The following is a 21,693-nucleotide window of genomic DNA, read 5'->3' as shown; positions in this document are numbered from 1 at the left end:
CTTCCCACAAAGTAGGATTAAACGGGGATGGGGGACTGATTCCAAGTCGAAAGGCACCCTTCTTTAAAAAATAATTTGTGTAAAGAAAATATAAATAAATATGAGCATTGCTCCTGAATTCTAAATTTACATTTATAATTTTTCCATATGAAGTGGGATTGTCTTTTTCAAGATAATAGTCTACACCCACTTGGGACGGACTTGCCTGACTGCAAAATTCAGAGCTTCAATGTCTTACCAGAACATTAGCAGAGCTGTTCTCTTATAATATGTTGTCCGATGTCTGCACGCACAATCATGAATGGTTGCTGTTAGAAGATTAGCCACAGATAAACTTGGGTTTATGGTAAATATCCCGCTTCAGTATATCCCGCTTCTTCAATAACCTGAACATGTTTCAAAATGTTTTCTTTTTAGGAATCAACAGTGAAAAAGATAGCAATGCCATAAATTTCAACTGTCGTCCAGGCCAGAAAAGAAACAGGTGTTATTTGATTTGGAACAAATTATTGGCAAGAAAAAGAATTGCACACGGTGTCCGATGTAGAATAGAATCTATCGGGACTGCGTAAGTATTTCGGTTCTTAATGGAATCTTTTGCATTCTTGTTTTGCAGCTTTCAAGAGAAGAGGAGAGTCCAGTCCCACGATTCAAAAAGCGCCTTCCAGGTAATTGCTCTGATGACTGCCTTTAGCTCTGATTTTTCCAAGCGCCTCTTCTTCCTGAAAAGGAGATGCCATCTTGGGGGCAAGAAATGTGTGTTCTGCAGAGTAAGTTGCAAACAAGCCATGAATCCTTCAACAGATACATTCGGCCTGCTAGACCAGGATTCTCCAACCTTGGCAACTTTAAGACTTGTGGACTGCAACTGCAAAGCTGGCTGAGGAATTCTGGGAGTTGAAGTCCACAAGTCTTAAAGTTGCCAAGGTTGACCCCCCTGTGCTAGACCAACACTTCCTACAAATGAAACTTTCGTGGCCAATCTCTTTAGCTTCTGGCAAGTGTCGAAATATTGCAGATGTTAGCATAGCATAGCATAGCGCAGCACAGCACAGAGGTCTTCAAGCTTGTCACCTTTAAGACTTGGGGACTTTAACTCTCAGAATTCTCCAGCCAGCTATTTGTTTGTAATATTTATTTGTACAAGTTTGAAGACCTCTGGAACAGAATAACAGAATTGGAAGGGACCTTGGAGGTCTTCTAGTCCAACCCCCTGCTTAGGCAGGAAACCCTACACCACTTCAGACAAATGGTTATCCAACATCTTCTTAAAAACTTCCAGTGTTGGAGCATTCACAACTTCTGGAGGCAAGTTGTTCCACTGATTAATTGTTCTCACTGTCAGGAAATTTCTCCTAAGTTCTAAGTTGCTTCTCTCCTTGATTAGTTTCCACCCATTGCTTCTTGTCAGGTGCTTTGGAGAATAGCTTGACTCCCTCTTCTTTGGGGCAGCCCCTGAGATATCAGAATTCTGCTGTCATGTCTCCTCTGGTCCTTCTTTTCATTAGACTAGACATACCCAGTTCCTGCAACCGTTCTTCATATGTTTTAGCCTCCAGTCCTCTAATCCTTTTTGTGGCTCTTCTCTGCACTCTTTCTAGAGTCTCAACATCCTTTTTTACTTCGCGGCGACCAAAACTGAATGCAATATTCCAAGTGTGGCCTTACCAAGGCATTATAAAGTGGTATTAACACTTCACATTAAAACCTACTTATTTCGTCTTGCTGGACTCGCTTAAATTTTAAAATTATCAAATTGATTTTATGGGTTTTAAATTTTTTGTAAATTTTATAGGGAAATATTTTATCTAAAGTAGCCATATTGAATAGGTTTTTTTAAGGGTTTGTACGTGTTGTTTTTTCCCCCCTGTATTTTATCCTGGCTGTACACCGCCCTGAGTCCTTCGGGAGAAGGGCGGTCTATAAATTAAAATATTCTATTCTATTCTATTCTATTCTATTCACATGATCTTGATTCTATCCCTCTGTTTATGAAGCCTAGAACTGTGTTGGCTTTTTTGGCAGCTGCAGCCCACGGCTGGCTCCTATCTAAATGTCCACTAGGACTCCAAGATCCCTCTCACAGTTACTACTATTGAGCAAGGTACCACATATACCAGTGATGGCTAACCAGCCCAAAGCGCACGGCCAAACCCCCAAAATGCAATGCGCGTGCAGCCCCCGTGCATGCCCCCGTCTCTTCGTGCCCCCCTGCATGTGCCCCCTATGCATGCGCGGCAGAGACCCGAAGACCAGCTGGCTGGCGGGAGGCACGCGCACAAGTGCAGCGGAGCTGAACTGGGGTGACTGCTCATGTGCCCACAGAGAGGGTGCTGTGTGCCACCTCTGGCACGCGTGCCATAGGTTCGCCATCACGGACATATACGGTACCTGTCCGTTTTGTTTCTCTTGCCTAAATGTAGAGCCTTACTTTTGTCACCGTTGAAAAAAGTAACACCAATGTTAGCTAACTGCTGATTCTTTTTATTTATTTATTTATTTTTATTTGCATTTATATCCCGCCCTTCTCCAAAGACTCAGGGCGGCTTACACTATGTTAAGCAATAGTCTTCATCCTATTTGTATATTTATATACAAAGTCAATTTATTGCCCCCAACACTCTGGGTCCTCATTTTACCTACCTTATAAAGGATGGAAGGCTGAGTCAACCTTGGGCCTGGTGGGGCTTGAACCTGCAGTAATTGCAGGCAGCTGTGTTAATAACAGACTGTCTTACCAGTCTGAGCCACAGAGGCCCCTATTCTAACAGTAGTTCTATCATGGCGAGAGAGGTAGAGAAGTGTAGAGGGAGAGAGGGAGAGAGGGAGAGAGAGACAAAGAGAGAGAGAAAAAGAGAGAGAGAGAGAGAGAGGTAGAGGGAGGGAGAGACAGAGAGAGAAAAAGAGAGAGACACAGAGAGGTAGAGATAGATAGATAGATAGATAGATAGATAGATAGATAGATAGATAGATAGATAGATAGATAGATAGAAAGAAAGACAGAGACAGAGAGACAGAGAGAGAGAGAAAGAGAGAGAGAGAAAAAGAGAGAGAGAGAGACAGAGAGGTAGAGGTAGAGAGAGACAGAGAGACAAAAAGAGAGAGACACAGAGAGGTAGAGATAGATAGATAGATAGATAGATAGATAGATAGATAGATAGATAGATAGATAGATAGATAGATAGATAGATAGATAGATAGATAGATAGATAGATAGAAAGAAAGACAGACAGACAGACAGAGAGACAGAGAGAGAGAGAAAGAGAGAGAGAGAGAAAGACAGAGTCACAGAGAAAGGAGAGGGGGGAGAGGGAGGGAGAGAAAGAGAGACAGAGAAAGAGAATAAAGAGACAAAGTGACGGAGAGAGAGAGAAAGAAAGAGACAGAGTCACAGAGAAAGGAGAGAGGGGGGAAAGGGAGAAAGGGAGGGAGGGAGAGACAGAGACAGACAGAGACAGAGAGAAAGAGAGAGACAGAGAGACAGAGAGGTAGAGACAGAGAGACAGAGAGAGACAGAGAAAGAGACAGAGTGACAAAGAAAAAAGAAGAAAAAAGAAGAAAAAAGAAAGAAAGTCACAGAGAAAGGAGAGGGGGGGAGAGGGAGGGAGAGAGACAGAAAGAGAGAGTGACAGAGGAAGAGAGAGTCAGAGAGAGAGAGAAAGAAAGAGACAGAGTCATAGAGAAAGGAGAGGGGGGGGAAGGGAGAAAGGGAGGGAGGGAGAGACAGAGACAGAGAGAAAGAGAGAGAGAGAGAGACAGAGAGGTAGAGACAGAGAGACAGAGAGAGACAGAGAAAGAGACAGAGTGACAAAGAAAAAAGAAAGAAGAAAGAAGAAAAAAGAAAGAAAGTCACAGAGAAAGGAGAGGGGGAGAGGGAGGAGAGAGAGAAAGAGAGAGTGACAGAGGAAGAGAGAGTCAGAGAGAGAGAGAAAGAAAGAGACAGAGTCATAGAGAAAGGAGAGAGGGGGGAGAGGGAGGGAGACAGAGAGAAAGCGAGAGAGAGAGAGAGAAGTAGAGAGAGAGACAGAGACAGAGAGAAAGAGACAGAGTGACACAGAGAGAGAGAAAGAGAGAGAGAGAGAGTCACAGAAAAAAGGAGAGAGAGAGAGAGAGACTTTGAACGGTCACTAAATGAACTCTTGTTAAGTCGAGGACTACCTGTAGTGTAAGACTGAGCTGGGGGGGGACGTCTGCTGGCTTTTGCCGTTCCTCGCTAGAGAAAGAGGGAAAGGAAAAGGCAGTTATGCCGGGAACAATGTCTTTGTTGATGCCAGTCCCGCAGCGAGGTACAAGCAGTCGCTTTGTCCCGGTGAAGGCTTGGAAGGCTGGTGAATGTCCCTTCTGTGCCGCAGAATGTGGGAGGAGAGCCAGCCTGGGTGGCAGTACAGTAGCTGGAGTTGAACTGCTGAGCGTTGTTTTTTTTTTTCTCGTGAGGGAAATGGGGGAAGGAGGGAGGGTCCCCTGAAATTCCCGAGAGGAAAGAGCTAGCCTTAAGTGGGAGAAATCGGGTCCGAAGCTTTCTGGAGCGCTGGGACGGATCTCCATGAGGAGAGGCTGCTCCATGTCGGAGAAGCATCACCTAGGTTTTCTTGCCAAGCTTCCCTTCGACACACTCGCAAAGAAGAAGGCGTGCGAGAAAGTGCTTACGAGAGGGAAAAGGTAAGCTGCAACCCACCCACCCCCAAGTTATTTTATGCAGAACTACAGCAGGGGATGGGGAACGCGGAGAGGGAAGGAAAAAAAAAACTGGGCCAGTTTTTTAATATTTTTATTTAATCTACAGCAGCGGCCAAAAATTGCGGGGAACCTTTTGGGGAAAGTGTCTTTTCTAAAACTTAGCTAATATCAACCACTTTTTTTTTTTTTCGCGGAGCGGTACCGTACAATTATACACCAATGGAAAGATAATTTAATCAAGAATGCAACGCAGTCGCTTTCCTGAAGGGTTTGCTATTAGAATAGCGGCGACAGCATAAAGAAGAAAAGTGAAACACGTAGAAAAAAAACGAGATATTGCAAAAATGATCACCATGTCAGTTAATCCTTCGTTGGGTAACCTTTAGCATGAATGGCGGCCTTACAACGTCTTCCCATGGAGTGAACCAAGTCTTTGAGTTCTGCAACTGTTATCACGTGAAACCAAGATTGAATGATGGCTTCTATGAACTGAGTTTTATTGCTGGGTCGCTTCTGACTAACCAGTTTCTTTAGTTGGCTCCATAGATTTTCCATTGGGTGAAGGTCTGGGCTCTTCCCAGGCCATTCCAGCAGTGGAATAGGATGATCTTGAAACTCCCCCCCCCCCCAAAAGTGGTTTTATTAGCCACCAAATCTCAAAAATACACTTTTCCCAAAAAAATTTCCACAATTTTGGCCACCACTGTAACAGCGAGGTGATCTCCCCAGCAGGAGAAAAGGTATGTTTGCAAACATTGACATGTGTGCCAGCTGATAAGAAAAATACGTCGGCGGCTGGGATTTTTTTTTTTTGGGTGGGGGGGAGACCGACTTAACTTCTTCCGGGATTGCTTGAAGAGATGTCAAACCAGTTTCAACTCGTTCCGCTTAGCCGAAGGGCTTTAAATTCAAACTGGAAGGGACGTTGTCTTTCCACACTTGGAAAAACCGCGCCCGGTTCTGGTCACCGTTGTACAAGATCCCAAGAGACCTTAGAAAGGGTGCAGAGAAGAGCAACCAAGATGAGAAGGGATCTGCAGGTCCAACCGTACGATGGAGGGTTGCGGGAGCTAGGTAAGTCCAGTCTGGTGAAGAAAAGGACTAGCGGGCCATCTCCTGGTACTTGAGGGGCTGTCACAGAGAAGGTGGGATGGGGAAACCTATTCTACAAAGCTTCAGAGGTCAGGAGAAGAAGTAATGGGTCGAAATTTGGATCCAACCTGGCACTAAGGAGAAATCTGAAAGGGAGAACAATTCATCAGCGGAACGGCTTGCCACTAGACGTTGTGGGTGCTCCAGGAATGGCCTTCAGGAGTTGTGGGCGCTCCATCACTTGGAGGTGTTCAAGAATAGACTTTAGAACGGTTTGACCGGGATGGTAGAAGGCGTCCTACCTTGAGCAGGGGATCGGACTGGACTGGATCTCCAAAGTTCCTTCCAACCCTGTTATAGCAATAGCCCTTAAGACTTCTATACCGCTTCGCCGTGCTTTTACAGCCCTCTCTAAGCGGTTTACAGAGTCGGCCTCTTTTGCCCCCCCACCCAACAATCTGGGGTCCTCATTTTACCCGCCTCGGAAGGATGGAAGGCGGAGTCAACTTTTTTCATAAGAAAGTTTTTTTTTCCTTTGGTTGTACACATATTGTAAATGTGCGTTCTCTTGTCCATAAATCATCATAGATATTTTTTCTGAAGAAAGCGCAGAGATAAAACATTTTAATTGCATTCGGGGTTGCTCTTCTACCCTTTCTTTCCCTTCGTTTCTCAACAAATCTTCTCCTCTTTCCCTTCCCTCCCTCCTCGCCTCTCCTACTTTCTTCCTTCTCCTCTCCTTCCTCCTTCTTCCTTCCTCTCCCCTCTTTTCCTCCTTTCTCACCTTCTCTCCTACTCTTTTCCCCTATCCTATCTTCCTCTCCTATCCCTTTCTTCCGTTCCTCTCTCTCTCTCTCCCTCTCCTCCTCTATCTTAGCCTCTATTCCTCTCTCTTTCTCTCTTCTTTGTTGTATAATATTTCCTTTATTTGGTATCCGAGCAACTCCGATTCTGTAATAATATATACTATCTTTTCGATTTCTTTTCCATTTTACCCAATCTCTCATTTCATAATTGTACATTTATATTTATAATCTTCTTTCTTTCCCACCCCATCCCCCTTTTCCATTTACTCTGGCGTTATCTGGGTTTCTATTTCTTTTTTTTGTCATTTCCCTCATTTAGCTTTCTATAATTTAAATCAGGGGTCTCCAACCTTGGCAACTTTAAGCCTGGCGGACTTCAACTCACAGAATTCCCCAGCCGGCAAAGCTGGCTAGGGCATTCTGGGAGTTAAAATCCTCCAGGCTTAAAGTTACCAAGGTTGGAAACCCCTGATTTAAATTATTTATCTATCCTCTATTATTCATATCACTTTTCTAACCATACATAGAATCTTTCCCACGTCTTGAGATCAACTTTGATGGCTGTAATGTTTATATTCTACGTTCTAACTAAGTGGTATTGTTTTGACACTGGTGAATTCTTGCTCCAACCAAACACTCTGTGTGTGAATGCATGCATATTTATTTATTTATTTATTTGTTTGTTTGTTTCATTTGCATCCTCCCTCAAAGTCCCTTGTACAAAATTCTCAGCTACGTGGTACTATGTAAAAGGAGCGGGCAAAACAGCTAACAGCTCATAAATCCAATCCAAACTCAGCAAACCTGTCAGGGATAGTTGAAGGTTAAACTCCCCAGGGTTAAAAAGCAGGAGAGGCTTACAGAGTTTACTTCCATAGTAGATTTTTTTTTTTAAAACAAAACAAAACAAAACCCCAAATATTGTTTAAACAAAGCACACTTAAAATTCGAGCTGCTTCTTTCAGATGCTGTTCAGAGTTGTTATTACCTGTGGCCGTGCGCCTGGTGAGAGAAACAAGTCACGTAGTGTAACGCTTCCACATTAAAGAACAAAAGCTGTGAAACCCACCTTGAAACATCATAGGTGTGTAGGTATTATTGCTTCCCTCTCTATTACTGGGGCATATTAATGATTAACCTGCAAGTTGAACTGAGAAGCAACGTAGGGGATGGGCAGAGAGAGAACAGGTGGAGCTCAGATCTGTAGCCCCCTCACCAGGCAGGTAAAACAATCCCACCTTTTGGCATTATACTCAACGGCCCCTCGTTTTTTACAAGAAGAAGAAGAAAAATACAAAAACATACGATATTAAGGGAGCAACTAATGCTGCACAATGAATAATCACAGCAGCAGCAACAGCAGCAGCAGCAAAAGAAAGAACTAGGGGTTTGAAAGTAGGGTGGGATTGTGTTTTTTTTCATGTGGCCCTGATGGACTGGTTTTTAAAAAGGAGGAGGAGGAAGAGCTTCTAGGGATAATAGCAATGGCACTTAGACTTATAGACCGCTTCACAGTGCTTTGCAGCCACCTCTGAGCGGTTTACAGAGTCAGCCTCTTGCAAACTCCAACAACCTAGGTCTTCATTTTTTCGGAAGGCTGAGTCAACCTTAGCTGATCAGGATCGAACTCTTTGGCAGTGGGCAGAATTAGCCTGCAATCCTGCATTCTTTTTTTAAAAAATAAATATTTATTAAATTTCCAAACATTAAAATACGCAGTACAAAAAAGAAAAACGTAATACACAAAGAAAACGAACAAGCAAAAACAAACACATCAAAACTTAAACACTAGTAACAGCTTTTCTACGTCGGTATCTCTATCCTAATTAACCTCTTCACCCGAATTCTACTTCTATAGATCTCTATCTTAACTTACATCCTTATTTAAATTGTATTAACTTCTATTCACAATTTGATTTCATAAAAAAATATCCCTTAAGTTTTAAACTTACTTGAAAGAGGGGGAAGACACCGAGTGCTATTTAATTTGGAACAGAGGGTATTCCTGGCTTGAGAGTAAATGCAATCCTGCATTCTAATCACTGGTCCACCACAGGAGTTAGGAAGTGAGGGAAGGAGGGAAGGAAGGAAGGAAGGAAAGAAGGAAGGAAGGGAGAGAGAGAAAGGAAGGAAGGAAGGTAAGAAAGAAAGAAGAGGAAGAGAGAGAGACAGAGAGAGATAGAGAGGAAGGAAGGAAAGAAGGAAGGAAAGGAAGGAAGGAAGGAAGGAAGGAAGGGACAGACCAGGGATTGGGGACCCTGGTTCCAGTCCTGCACCCTAGCCAAATCTAGGAGTCCTTATTCCATCCTGGAAAAATGGTCATCCAATATTTTCTTGATTGGCAACCTTCAGGAACAGCAACCCCAAGTCCGGGGGACAAACTGTTCCACCAATGAATTGTTCTGACTGTCAGGAAATTCCTCCCAGGTTGCCTCCTTTACTTCTTTTCCTGCCTTTTAGGTGCTTTAGGAGAATAGGTTGTTCCCTTTTCTCTAGGAGAGCCACTCAGGTACGGGAAGACCCTTCAGGTAAAGAGGACGCTGTCTTCCCAAAGGTTCTGCTCAGTTTGGCAGAGTTTGGGAGGGGTCAGAGCTTGCTTTTTTAATTTTCCTCTGGGGGGAAAAGAAAGTCGCTTTTTTTCCCAATGTCGTCGTAACTCCGAACGGTCACTAAACTAAACTGTTTTAAGTCGAGGGCTACCTGTGTATCTAAGGAGCCACATAAGATCTGACAAACATTAAAAAAAAAAAAACAACCAACCCGCTGATCGGAGGTTACATTATCCAGGCCGATGCTTCTGCAAAAGCCAGTTATTTCTTTCCTTCTTCAGCCCGAGCAAAACGACTTCAACTTCACGGCGGGCAGCAACTTAACACGGCCGATAGAAGTTAGGGAAGCACAGTCCTTGACTATATAGCAGGGGTCCCCAACCTGGGCAACTTTAAGCCTGGTGGACTTCAACTCCCAGAATTCCCCAGCCAGCTTTGCTTACTCTCTTATGATCCCTTCCTCTGCAATCTGGGAGTTGACGTCCTCCAGGCTTAAAGTCGCCAAGGTTGGAGACCCCTGGACTATAGCATTGATAGAATTGATAGAATTCTTTATTGGCCAAGTGTGATTGGACACACAAGGAATTTGTCTTGGTGCATAGGCTCTCAGTGTACATAAAAGAAAAGATACGTACATTTACAACACAATTGATGGTCAATATATCAATATAAATCATAAGGATTGCCAGCAACAAAGTTACAGTCATACAGTCATAAGTGGAAAGAGATTGGTGATGGGAACAATGAGAAGATTAATAGTAGTGCAGATTCAGTAAATAGTTTGACAGTGTTGAGGGAATTATTTGTTTAGCAGAGTGATGGCCTTCGGGAAAAAACTGTCCTTGTGTCTAGTTGTTCTGGTGTGCAGTGCTCTATAGTGTCGTTTTGAGGGTAGGAGTTGAAACAGTTTATGTCCTGGATGTGAGGGTTATCTATGCCACGCAGAGCCCTCTCTATGGGCACATGAGCCGTTGCCCCAGCTCAGCTCTGCTGTGCGTGCGCCTCCCGCCAGCCAGCTGGTTTTCGGGTCTCTGCCGCATATGTGTGGGGGGCATGGCGCATGTGGGGGTCGCACATGTGTGCGCGGAGCGGAGCATGCATGGGGTCACACGCGGTGTGGCTGGTGTGTGTGTGGGTCATGCCAGTGGTGGGTTTCATAATGTTTTACTACCAGTTTTGTGGGTGTGGCTCGGTGGGTGTGGCAGGGGAAGGCTACTGTAAAATCTCCATTCCCACCCCACTCCAGGGGAAAGTTGCGGCAAAAATCCCCATTTCCTCCCGATCAGCTGGGACTCGGGAGGCAGAGAATAGATGGGGGCCAGTCAGAATTTTTACTACCGGTTCTCCGAACTACTCAAAATTTCCGCTACCGGTTCTCCGGAACTGGTCAGAACCTGCTGAAACCCACCTCTGGGTCATGCTTGCATGCGCGGGGGCACACGCAGGAGAGTCGTGCGCAGGGGGCAGGACGCACGGGGGTGGTGGTTGCTTGCGCATTGGATTATGGGTGTGCGCACACACACACACATGTGCGCCTTTGGCACCCGGTGCCGAAAAGGTTAGCCGTCACTGCTATAACAGAACTGAATTGGCGATGAAGCATCTTAGATTGTAGAGGGTGGGGAAAAAGGCGGGGGGGAGAAAACCATTTAAAAATTTGAGCAGCTAAAGATGGCTTTCAGATGGCTCAGCTGTTGTCTGGGAAGAGATAAAGGCAACAGGTATGAGGGCATGCCGTAATAATGGCAGGTATGAGGGTATATTTATGCCCTGCTTAGGTGGCACAGGGGGATAAGTGGGAAACAAGAGGGAGATGTCCTGAAAAAGTTTTTAACTTCAAGCCAGTCTGGAGGTGAGTCAAAGCCGATAACGGTAGACTGGCAAAAGAATGGAATTCTTTTTTTTAAAAAAATATATAAAAAAGGTTTATTAAGGATTATAAAATACAAAAGTAAACAAGAGAGCAGCGAGGAAGGAAGGAGAGAGGGGGAAGAGAAGCGAGGGAAGGTAGGGAAAAGAAAAGAAAAAGAAGCATTGACTTTCCGACTGTATTACAGTGGAATGAGGCATTCGCCTCAAAGCATCAAAATGATTTGTTAGTGGCCATCAAATCTCAAAAAAATACACTTTTCCCAAAAGGTTCCCCCAATTTTGGCCACTACCGTAGGCTGGCCCAGCCCTGCTCACTGGGCACCAAATATCTGCTGGGGGCAAGGACCTCCTCTTTGTCTTTAAAAACACAGTTTCTCCTTTTCTCATCCAGGGGAATATAATATTCTGCCTTTTTCATATTCCCTGGAATATTTCATTCCTCTAGGAGAGGGGTGGGTGCTAGCTTTCTACACCCCCAAATACCCTGGGTGTTGGGGGGTGGGAAGAGCGTGAGCTGTCTTTCAAAGCTCCAAGCGGGCCCTTCTTTGGCCACCCAGGAGAGAGAGACTAAGAAGTACCACTCTCGCCAATTGAGAGTCGTCTTCTCGTGGCCAGTTTGTATCAGGTTCCTCCCGGGTTCTATAGGATCTCCTGCGGAAGAAGGTCAGTCGGAGACAGGAGCGGTGGTGTTGAATGTCAAGGAAGGAATAAAAAGAGTCTTGTTCCCCCATTCGGGATCTATTTACAGTTTCCATTCATTATTCATCGGGGAGGAGAATCTCAGCTGTATCAAACCGGCACTCGCAAGACAAAAAGCCCACCCACCCCCTTTCCCCCAGGAGGTCTTGACCAATGTGGACAAAGACCAGCGAACAGGACGGTCATTCCTGGGAACTTAGGCATCCTCTGCACTACGGAAGGATTCAGATTTTCCGCTTCCCCCCCTCCCCCCATGTTTTGGAACGCCACTTAATAAATCTACCAAGCCTACTTGCCGAATCTCGTATTTTTCGGCATGGTAAGATTGCAAGTTGTTTCAGCAGGGAGATTAAACAAATAATATTTTTAGAAGAGTGTTAGAAACACCCGGGACTACCCAGTGGTAGTTTGGTTCAGCCTGTTTGGTCGAACCGGTAGCGGCCATTTGAATTGGTTTGTAGAACTAGTAAATAGCACCTCTGACTGGCCTTGTCCGGTCGCCCAGTTGCCGCTCGCTTCTTCCAGACGCTCGCGGCTCGTCCCACCCACCCACCCCGCCCTATGACCCCCACACCCACCAAGCCACACCCACCAAGCCACGCCCACAGAACCGGTGGAAAAAATTGAATATCAGTCCCCACTGGATGATCTCTCAGCAGAAGCTCATACATTTTGGGGAATTGACGTGATCAGATGATGGATTAGTAAAATAGAATAGAATAATAGAGTTGGAAGAGACCTTGGAGGTCTTCTAATCCAACCCTCTGCTCAAGCAGGAGACCCTCTACCATTTCAGAAAAATAGTTATCCAACATCTCCTTAAAAAACTTCCAGTGTTGGAGAATTCACAACTTCTGGAGGCAAGTTGTTCCACTGATTAATTGTTCTAACTGTCAGGAAGTTTCTCCTTAGTTCTAGGTTGCTATGAGTTATGAGTTATGGTTGGCAAAATTAAGAAAAACAAGAGAAAACAATGTGATCGATTAAAGCATTGTTCTTGTTGAAAGAATAACAGATTATCAGTGGGAACAGGATTAATAATCTCTTTAATACTCCAGCCCAGCCAGTTTCTCAGCCTCAGCCATTTTAAGCTGTTTAAGATGCTGGCTGGGGAATTCTGTGAGTTGGTTGTCCAACCATCTTAAAGTTGCTAATGTTGAGAAATGAAGAAGTAAAAGCAATAGCTTGTATTTGTTATTTCAAAAATAGATAAAGCAGCGTTTCTCGATAATGCTTTTGCATAAGGGTCATCTTCATTTTTCACCTCTTCATCGTCTTCGTTTTCTACTTTCACGTCTTCCTTGTCCATTGTAAGTTTATAGAGCGTGCCGGCTGAAGGGACTTCATAATTTGTTTCGTTTAGAGGGGAAACAGTAATAATTAGGAGAAAGCTGATGAAGTTGTGGGTGCTCCACTTGCTGGAGGTTTTCAAGAAATATTGGACAGCAATCTCTGCAGGATGCAATAGGTTTTGCTGCCTGGGCAAGTGGTTGGACTAGGAGATCTCCAAGGTCCCTTCTGGCTCTATGATTCGAGAAGAGAGGGAGGGAGGGAGGGAGGGAAGGAAGGAAGGAAGGAAGGAAGGAAGGAAGGAAGGAAGGAAGGAAGGAAGGAAGGAAGGAAGGAAGGAACAATGGGAGGGAAGGAGGAAGGATAGAAAGAAGGAAGGAAGGAAGGAAGGAACAATGGGAGGGAGGGAGGAAGGATGGAAGAAAGGAAGGAAGGAAGGAAGGAAGGATGGAAGAAAGGAAGGAAGGAAGGAAGGAAGGAAGGAAGGAAGGAAGGAAGGAACAATGGGAAGGAGGAGGAACAATGGGAAGGAGGAGGAACAATGGGAGGAAGGAGGAACAATGGGAGGAGGAGGGAGGAAGGATGGAAGGAAGGAAGGAAGGAAGGAGGAAGGAAGAAGGAAGGAAGGAAGGAAGGAAGAAGGAAGGAAGGAAGGAGGAGGAAGGAACAATGGGAGGGAGGGGGGAACAAGGGGAAGGAGGGAGGAAGGAACAGTGGGAAGGAGGGAGGGAGGAACAATGGGAGGGAAGGAGGAACAATGGGAGGGAGGGAGGGAGGAAGGATGGAAGGAAGGAAGGAAGGAAGGAAGGAAGGAAGGACGGAAGGAACAATGGGAGGGAGGGAGGAAGGATGGAAGGAAGGAAGGAAGGAAGGAAGGAAGGAAGGAAGGAAGGAAGGAAGGAAGGAAGGAAGGAAGGAAGGAAGGAAGGAACAATGGGAGGGAGGGAGGGAAGAAGATAAGAAATGGAAAAAGAGAAGAAAGAAGGGGGAAGTTTTCAAGAAAAGATTGGACAACAGTTTGTCTGTGATTGAATAAGGACTCTGCCTTTGAGCAGGGGGTTGGACTAGAAGACCTTTAAGGCCCCTTCTCACCCCGTGATTCTACGAGTTTCTATTTTTGGAAGCAATTTTACTGCTTTAAATGCTAACTTCGTAACACTGAACATTTCGGGGGAAGATGAGGAAAATACGGCTGGTTTCATTTTCTTTCACCGTGAAAAAGCGTTTTTTTTTTGTTGTGGTGATTTTTTTTTGTTTCTGGGATATTTTGTCTTTTCTTTTCTGAAGGCGGGTGTGTGTGTGTGTGTGTGTGTGTGGTTGTTTTAGGACTGACAAGTTTTCAGGCTCAAAAGAAACCCGAGGCTAGTTCTCCCGGTCTCCGAGCCCTGCTCTCGGTTGCAAAACCGTGAAGCAGTTACGGAACCTCTTAGCGATGTCGTTCCTTTTGATCCGACTTCAGACTAGATTCGATGATACTTTGGGACCAGGATCTGGGAACGGAAAGCACCGCATGCAGAACCCCCCTCTTCCTTTCGCCTTCCCAACCTCCACCAGCGCCTGGGATGGGTCCCCGCTGCACCTCTGCAGGGCCGCCGTGACCTTCCCTGGCCTTGCACTCTCGCAGGCCTGCCTGCCACAAAGGACAATCCTGGTGCAATGCAGTTGCAGTCCTGCACGGCCCCCCCACAGCATTCTCTGAGCCTTGCAAATAGGCAGGTATTTCCCTCCCATCCAGCCGGCCAGCTTCCCCGTTCCTCCGAACTCCTGCCGGCTGCAGGCAAGATGCTGTTGCCTTTTATTACTCTCTCTTGGCTGGCAAAACAAGACAGTGTGTGTGTGTGTGTGCAGGCTGACCAAGTGTGCAAGCACACAAGGTATCTCTGCTCAGCCAGGCTCTCCCTTCCCATTCCCCCTTCTGATGTGGTTGCAGGTCTTGCCCACTGGCGAAGTCAGCTAAAACCCAACTCCAAAAGGGCCCAGGGTAGGCAGGTGCGCGGCCGCTTTCTCCTCTCCAGGTTCAATTATCAAGCAGAAAACCCACCTCGCCGCTCAGCCTCGCTCCCTTCCACCTGCAGAAGGCTGGACAAGCAGAAAGGTAGGTTCCCCGTGGCACCTTCAGATTGTCATTGGGTGTCATTCGGAAACACTTCTGGGTTTTACAGGGCTTAGAATGACCGTCCCCGGCAAAAATCCAATGCAAGGAGAATCGTTCTCCGTTCGTGATTTTATGTCGTTTGGACGAGCCAGGATTTCCCGTGCTTGCTTGCTTTTTACCTGCCAAAAAGCCGGCATCATCCCTTCCCGTAACTCTCGTTTCTCCCAATTAACTGTATGATGTATAAGGAAAACCTCTCCACGGATCGGTTTAGCCTCTGGAACTCCTGAACAGCAGCCGGCAGCCAGTGGCTAAGCCACTATGAAATCCAGATGCATCGTGGCTTAGTATTTTTGCATCGGGGGGCTCGACTAGAAGAACTCCAAGGTCCCCTTTCCAGCTGTATTTCTGGTTTTTTGTTTTTTTTTGACGCAGGGGATTTGTCGGGCGAATGGACCAAGCGAAGTTTTTTTTAAAACAGATTAACAAGAGTTAGACGAGACCTTATAGGTCATCTAGTCCAGGGGTCTGCAAATTCCCACAAGTTGAAGTCCACAAGTCTTAAAAGAGCCAAGTTTGCAGACCCGTGATCTAGTCCAACCCCCCCCCCACTGAAGCAGGAGACCCTACACCATTTCTGACAAGTGGCAATCCAATTTTTTCTTGAAAGTCTCAAGCGATGAAGCTCCCACAACTTCCGAAGGCAACTTCTGTTCCATTGGTCAATTGCTCTCCCTGTCAGAAAATTTCTCCCTTATTTCTAGGTTGAATCTCTCCTTGATCAATTTCCATCCATTATTCCTTGTCTGGCCTTCGGGTGCTTTGGAAAACAGCTTGACCCCCTTCCTCCTCTCTGTGGCAGCCCTTCAAATATTGGAAGACTGCTATCCTGTCTCCCCTGGTCCTTCTCTTCACTAGACCAGCCAGGCCCAGTTCCTGCAACCATTCTTAGTATATTTTAGCCTCCAGTCCCCTAATCCTCTTGGTTGCTCTTCTCTGAACTCTTTCTAGAGTCTCAACGTCTTTTTTATAGTGTGGTGACCAAAACTGGACGCTGTATTCTAGGTGTGGTCTTCCTAAGGCATTATAGAGTGGTATTAGTACCTCACTTGATCTTGATTGTATCCCTCTGTTAATGCACCTTTTTCTCCGTTTCTTCTTTCAGACGATCATAATGTTGCCCCAAAAGAAGAACTGGAAATCCATGTGTAAAGGCCTCGTCCTGGGAACTCTCCTCACCAGCTTCATGCTGGTTCTCTATTCGTATGCCGTCCCACCCTTGCAAGTCAGCATGACAGAGTGAGTGAATATCTGGAGTACGCGGGGACGAGGCGATGGGAGCGATGGTTGGGGGAGGGGAGGAAGCCCTTGCATTCTCCTTGTAGGGATCTTCCACCAAAAGCCTTTGGAACCATTTATGTTCATGGAGGGACGCGGTGGCTAAAGATGCTGAGCTTGTCGATCGAAAGGTCGGCAGTTCAGCGGTTCGAGTCCCTAGCGCCGCGTCACGGGGTGAGCTCCCGTTATTTGTCCCAGCTTCTGCCAACCGAGCAGTTCGAAAGCAGGTAAAAAAATGCAAGTAGAAAAAATAGGGACCACCTTTGATGGGAAGGGAACAGCGTTCCGTGCGCCTTTGGCGTTGAGTCATGCCGGCCACATGACCACGGAGACGTCTTCGGGCAGCGCTGGCTCTTCGGCTTTGAAACGGAGATGAGCACCGCCCCCTAGAGCCGGGAACGATTAGCATGTACGTGCGAGGGGAACCTTTACCTTTTTATGTTCATGGAACAACAGGCGAGAGTAGACACCTGACCTGAGATAGCAAAAGTGTCCATTCTGCCATCATTTCTCCCGGTCCTTGGTTTGAAAAATACCAGCAAGCAAATAACAGGTAGCCCTCAACTTGCTCGGTTACTGGTTCATAGTTATGATGGTCGCAATGTCCCAGAATCACTCAATCCCTTTTCTGAAACCTTCAGACAAGCAAAGTCAATGGGGGAACCAGATTCGCTTAACAACCGGGTGGCTAACTGCAGCGATTCACTTAGTAACGGTGGCAAGAAAAGTCTTAAAATGAGGGAAAACTCGCTGATCAAATGTGTCCTGTCCCCCCCCCCATTAGCGTCATAAATTCTGGGCTCAATTGCGGTCGTTAAGTCGAGGACTATCTGTGACTGACAAAAGTGGAATACTGTGCCTCTGGCAGAGAATAGAAGACAGAGAGTAGTAGCCAAAATTGTGGAAACCGTTTGGGAAAAGTGTATTTTTGAGGTTTGATGGCTAATAACACCACTTTTTTATTTTGGAGTTTCAAGATCATCCTATTCCACTGCTGGAATGGCCTGGGAAGAGCCCAGACCTTCACCCAATCGAAAATCTATGGCGCCGACTAAAGAAACTTGTTAGCCAGAAGCGACCCAGCAATAAAACCCAGTTAACAGAAGCCATCATTCAATCTTAGTTTCACATTATAACAGCTGCGGAACTAAAAGACTCAGTTTGGCGGTGGAAAGAGGTTGTAAGGCCATAATTCATGCTAAAGGGTGACATGGTTGATAATTTTTGCATATCTCCTTTTTTCTATGCTGATAAATCTCCATTTATCTATGGAGATAATGCATATCTCGTTTTTTTTACTATGTGTTTCACTTTTCCTCATTATACTGTAACTGCTATTCTAATAGTAAATCCTTTATCAGAGTTATTGCATTACGTTCTTGATTAAATTATCTTTCCGCTGATATATAATCTTATGGTACTACTCCCCAAAAAAGTGGTGTTACTAGCTAATTTAAAAAAAAATACACTTTTCTCAAAAGCTTCCCACAATTTTGGCCACTACTGTATTCCCTTTTGACCTTACCGAGCTAAATTTTGCTTGCAAAAAACCTGCACCGTACTGTTTTAAGGCCAACCAAAATTGCCAGGTTCCCGCGACTAACGGCTGCGTTCAACCTTAGAGACGGGGGACTGGAGGCCAACGGCAGGTCTAGAAGCTTTGCCAAGCAGACATGAGAAAGGTCTCGTGGCAATGACTCCCGAATTCAGGAACAAAAAAATGTTATTTATTTTTCCTCATTTGGTTTTTTTTTCTGTCTTTCCCCCTCTCTATCCAGGATTCCCATCCCTTATTCATGCTCGTCCTACCGCACCCGCGCCCGGCTCTCAACTTCAGGGAACAGCAGCCAGGGCTCCCCAGGAGAAAAATGCCTTCCCAGACTCAACATCATGTTCATGAAGACCCACAAAACAGCCAGTAGCACCCTCCTTAATATCCTCTTCCGCTTTGGAGAGAAGCACCACCTGAAGTTCGCCTTCCCCAACGGACGTAGTGATTTTTACTACCCGTCTTTCTTTGACCGAAACCAGGTGAAGGGCTACCAGCCCGGCATGTGCTTCAACATCATTTGTAACCACATGCGCTTCCAGTACGAGGAAGTGCGCAAGCTGCTGCCGGCCGACGCCCGGTTCGTGACGGTGCTGCGGGATCCCGCCTACCTCTTTGAGTCTTCTTTCCATTACTTTGGGGGCGTCATCCCTTTGACCTGGAAAGTGTTGGGAGACGACAAGCTGGCTGAGTTCCTGAGGGACCCTTGGCATTACTACGACCCGAAAGGGTTCAACGCACACTACCTCCAGAATCTCCTTTTCTTTGACTTGGGCTACGACAACAACATGGACCCCAACAGTCCCTTGGTCGAGCAGTACATTCGTGAGATCGACGGACGTTTCCACCTGGTCATGCTGCTGGAATACTTCGACGAATCTCTGGTGCTTCTGAAGGACCTGTTGTGTTGGGAGCTGGAGGACATTCTCTACTTCAAGCTCAACGCCCGCAAAGGCTCCACCGTCTCAAAGCTGACCGACGAACTCTACCAAAAAGCCACGGTTTGGAACCTCCTCGACGCCAAGCTCTACCGGTACTTCAATGCCACGTTCTGGCACAAAGTGGAAGCCTACGGGAAGGCCAGGATGGCGAAGGACGTCGCCAGGCTGAATGAAGAGAACGAGAAGATGAAGAGCATCTGCATCGACGGAGGCCGCCCCGTGGACGCCAACTCGATCCAGGAATCCTCCATGCAACCCTGGCAGCCCCTGGGCGAGAAATGCATCCTGGGTTACAATTTGAAAAAAAGAATTCACAAAAAGCATCGGAAACTTTGCCGCAAAATGCTGACCCCCGAGATCCAATACCTGATGGACCTCGGGGTCAACCTGTGGATCACCAAGCTATGGAGCTGGGTGAGGATGTTTTTGAAGTGGTAAGAGGGTGAGGCCCCCTGGCCATGTGCCAAGTACTTCTTCTCTCCGTTCTTTTGGTTCCTTCCCTTTGCATTCCCTTCCGATACCGGTTAGTCAGGCACACAACGCCGAACTCACTTTGTGACCAACGACCAACAGGAGAACCATCTCGAGAATAAAGTGTTTTCGAAGGTGAATTATTATTATTTTTTAAAAAAAGGGAGGGAAATGGGTGACCAAGCCTTGTAACCAAGGGAGGGAGAGAAGGTGCTGTACATCTATGACTCAATTTTTGGCTGGACTTTCGGGAAGAAGAAAGTAAAACGGCCGCCAATGTCCCTCAGGTCCTCTTCACCAACCTGTGTTTTAGCTCTCGGTGGTCGCTCAGCTGTTTTAACCTCCCCGATGAGCACAGTGAAAACCAAACCAAGAAACTTCCACCAACTGCAGTATTTGGCCACTCGGAATCTCAATGCCCCTCTCGTAGTCCAACTCTCGCGGACCACAATCGCCAAGAGTACACTAGAAGAGAGTTCGGCCGATTAGGGGAGCGAGTGCGTGAAGAAGACAACGTGCCGGTACATCGTTTCTTTTCGTTGAGTCATAGGACTGGATGCCCATTTCCCAGAGGCGAGTCGAACGGGTAGTTTGCCCCCGAACTACAAGTAAAGAGCGAGAACTTTGGAGCAGTACAGTTTTTCGTGTACGTCGAGCCGATCTGCTCCCCAGAGCTTAAAGCCATTGTCATCCCCTTGGACCTCTTGAGTACTGTAATTTTCTGCTTGAAATTTTGGAGCACCAGATCCTCGTTTTGTTCAGGATGCTTTGCCGAGAGAGAGAGAGAGAGAGAGAGAGAGAGAGAGAGAGAGAGAGAGAAGCCAAGCGCTTAATTTGGTATCGCTGTTTCAGTTTTATAGCGCAGGTGTGCCCGTGTGAAACTTTTAAGTATTTACCGTGAGTTGTGAATGTGTATTTCTGTAACATGTGCGTACATAAATTCCCCCTGTTGAACCACAGCAGTATTTTGTTCGCTTGCCTTACTATGCGCCGAGCCATTTTGTCGCTTGTCCGAATGGGACGTGAGCATATTTTTCCCTGGGTGCCCCAAATTCGCCTCCGTTTTAAAGTTGCACAGAAACAGGGCGCCAAAGGCAAAGGAAAGGCAGGATGCGCACAAATTCACGGCATTCTCGGCAGTCCATCCCACTCAATGCACGCCAACATAGGTCACTTTCTTGCAATTCCCAGGAAACTGAGGCAGTGGAGCAGGGCCAGGAGAATTGCTTCTCAATAGCAGGGAGGAGGATTGATTCCGACCAGCAGGTTTTTTTCCACAACCTTTTCTCTTAATCGCCTTTGGTGCTTCCTGATACCCTGTTTCCCCCAAAATAAGACATTCCCCTGATAATAAGCCCAATCGGGCTTTTGAGCGCATGGCAATAAGGCCGAGCGCTTATTTCAGGGTTCAAAAAAAATAAAATAAGACAGGGTCTTATTTTCGGGAAAACACGGTATCTCTCAATCTACAGTATCTTTCTATTTATCTATCTATCGGTATCTATCTATCTATCGGTATCTATCTATCTATCTATCTATCTATCTATCTATCTATCTATCCATTTATCGGTATCTATCTTTCTATCTGTCTGTCTGTCTGTCTGTCTGTCTGTCTGTCTGTCTGTATCTATCTATCTATCTATCTATCTATCTATCTATCTATCTATCTATCTGTATCTATCTATCTATCTATCTGTATCTATCTATCTATCTGTATCTATCATCTGTCTATCTATCTATCTATCTATCTATCTATCTATCTATCTATCTATCTATCTATCTATCTACAGTATCTTTTTATCTATCTATCTATCTATCTATCTATCTATCTATCTATCTATCTATCTATCTATCTATCTATCTACCTACCTACCTACCTACCTACCTACCCTGTTTCCCCCAAAATAAGACATCCCCTGATAATAAGTCCAATCGGGCTTTTGAGTGCATGGCAATAAGGCCGAGCGCTTATTTCAGGGTTCAGAAAAATATATAAGACAAGGTCTTATTTTCAGGAAAACACGGTATCTGTCTGTCTGTCTGTCTGTCTGTCTGTCTGTCTGTCTGTCTGTCTGTATCTATCTATCTATCTATCTATCTATCTATCTATCTATCTATCTATCTATCTATCTATCTATCTATGGCTGAATCCCATCTATCTATCTATCTATCTATCTATCTATCTATCTATCTATCTATCTATCTATCTATCAATCTATCTATCTATCATCCATCTGTCTGTCGATCGATCGATCGATCGATCTATCAATCTACAGTATCTTTTTATCTATCTATCTATCTATCTATCTATCTA

The 21,693-nt window shown here is 45.7% G+C and overlaps 1 protein-coding gene across 3 annotated transcripts; it reads left to right on the top strand.

Annotated features, from left to right (window-relative positions):
• The first annotated feature begins 281 nt into the window (after window positions 1-281).
• GAL3ST1 (galactose-3-O-sulfotransferase 1) lies at window positions 282-20,328 on the top strand. 3 transcript variants are annotated; one of them, XM_058158012.1, is made up of 4 exons: window positions 282-346; window positions 617-668; window positions 16,246-16,379; window positions 18,197-20,328. In XM_058158012.1, exons 3-4 carry the CDS (start codon window positions 16,255-16,257, stop codon window positions 19,344-19,346), a joined length of 1,275 nt encoding a protein of 424 aa, XP_058013995.1. In that variant the 5' UTR covers window positions 282-346; window positions 617-668; window positions 16,246-16,254; the 3' UTR covers window positions 19,347-20,328. The 3 variants fall into 3 exon arrangements, with proteins under 3 accessions (XP_058013995.1, XP_058013992.1, XP_058013994.1); XM_058158009.1 differs by lacking the exons at window positions 282-346; window positions 617-668 and adding an exon at window positions 4,123-4,659; XM_058158011.1 differs by lacking the exons at window positions 282-346; window positions 617-668 and adding an exon at window positions 13,980-15,080.
• The last annotated feature ends 1,365 nt before the right edge of the window (window positions 20,329-21,693 follow it).

This window comes from Ahaetulla prasina, chromosome 15, assembly GCF_028640845.1.
Source record: "Ahaetulla prasina isolate Xishuangbanna chromosome 15, ASM2864084v1, whole genome shotgun sequence".
NCBI classification, from domain to species: domain Eukaryota; kingdom Metazoa; phylum Chordata; class Lepidosauria; order Squamata; family Colubridae; genus Ahaetulla; species Ahaetulla prasina.
The sequence above is the reverse complement of the archived record's forward strand: the minus strand, read 5'-3'. Positions and strand labels throughout refer to the sequence as shown.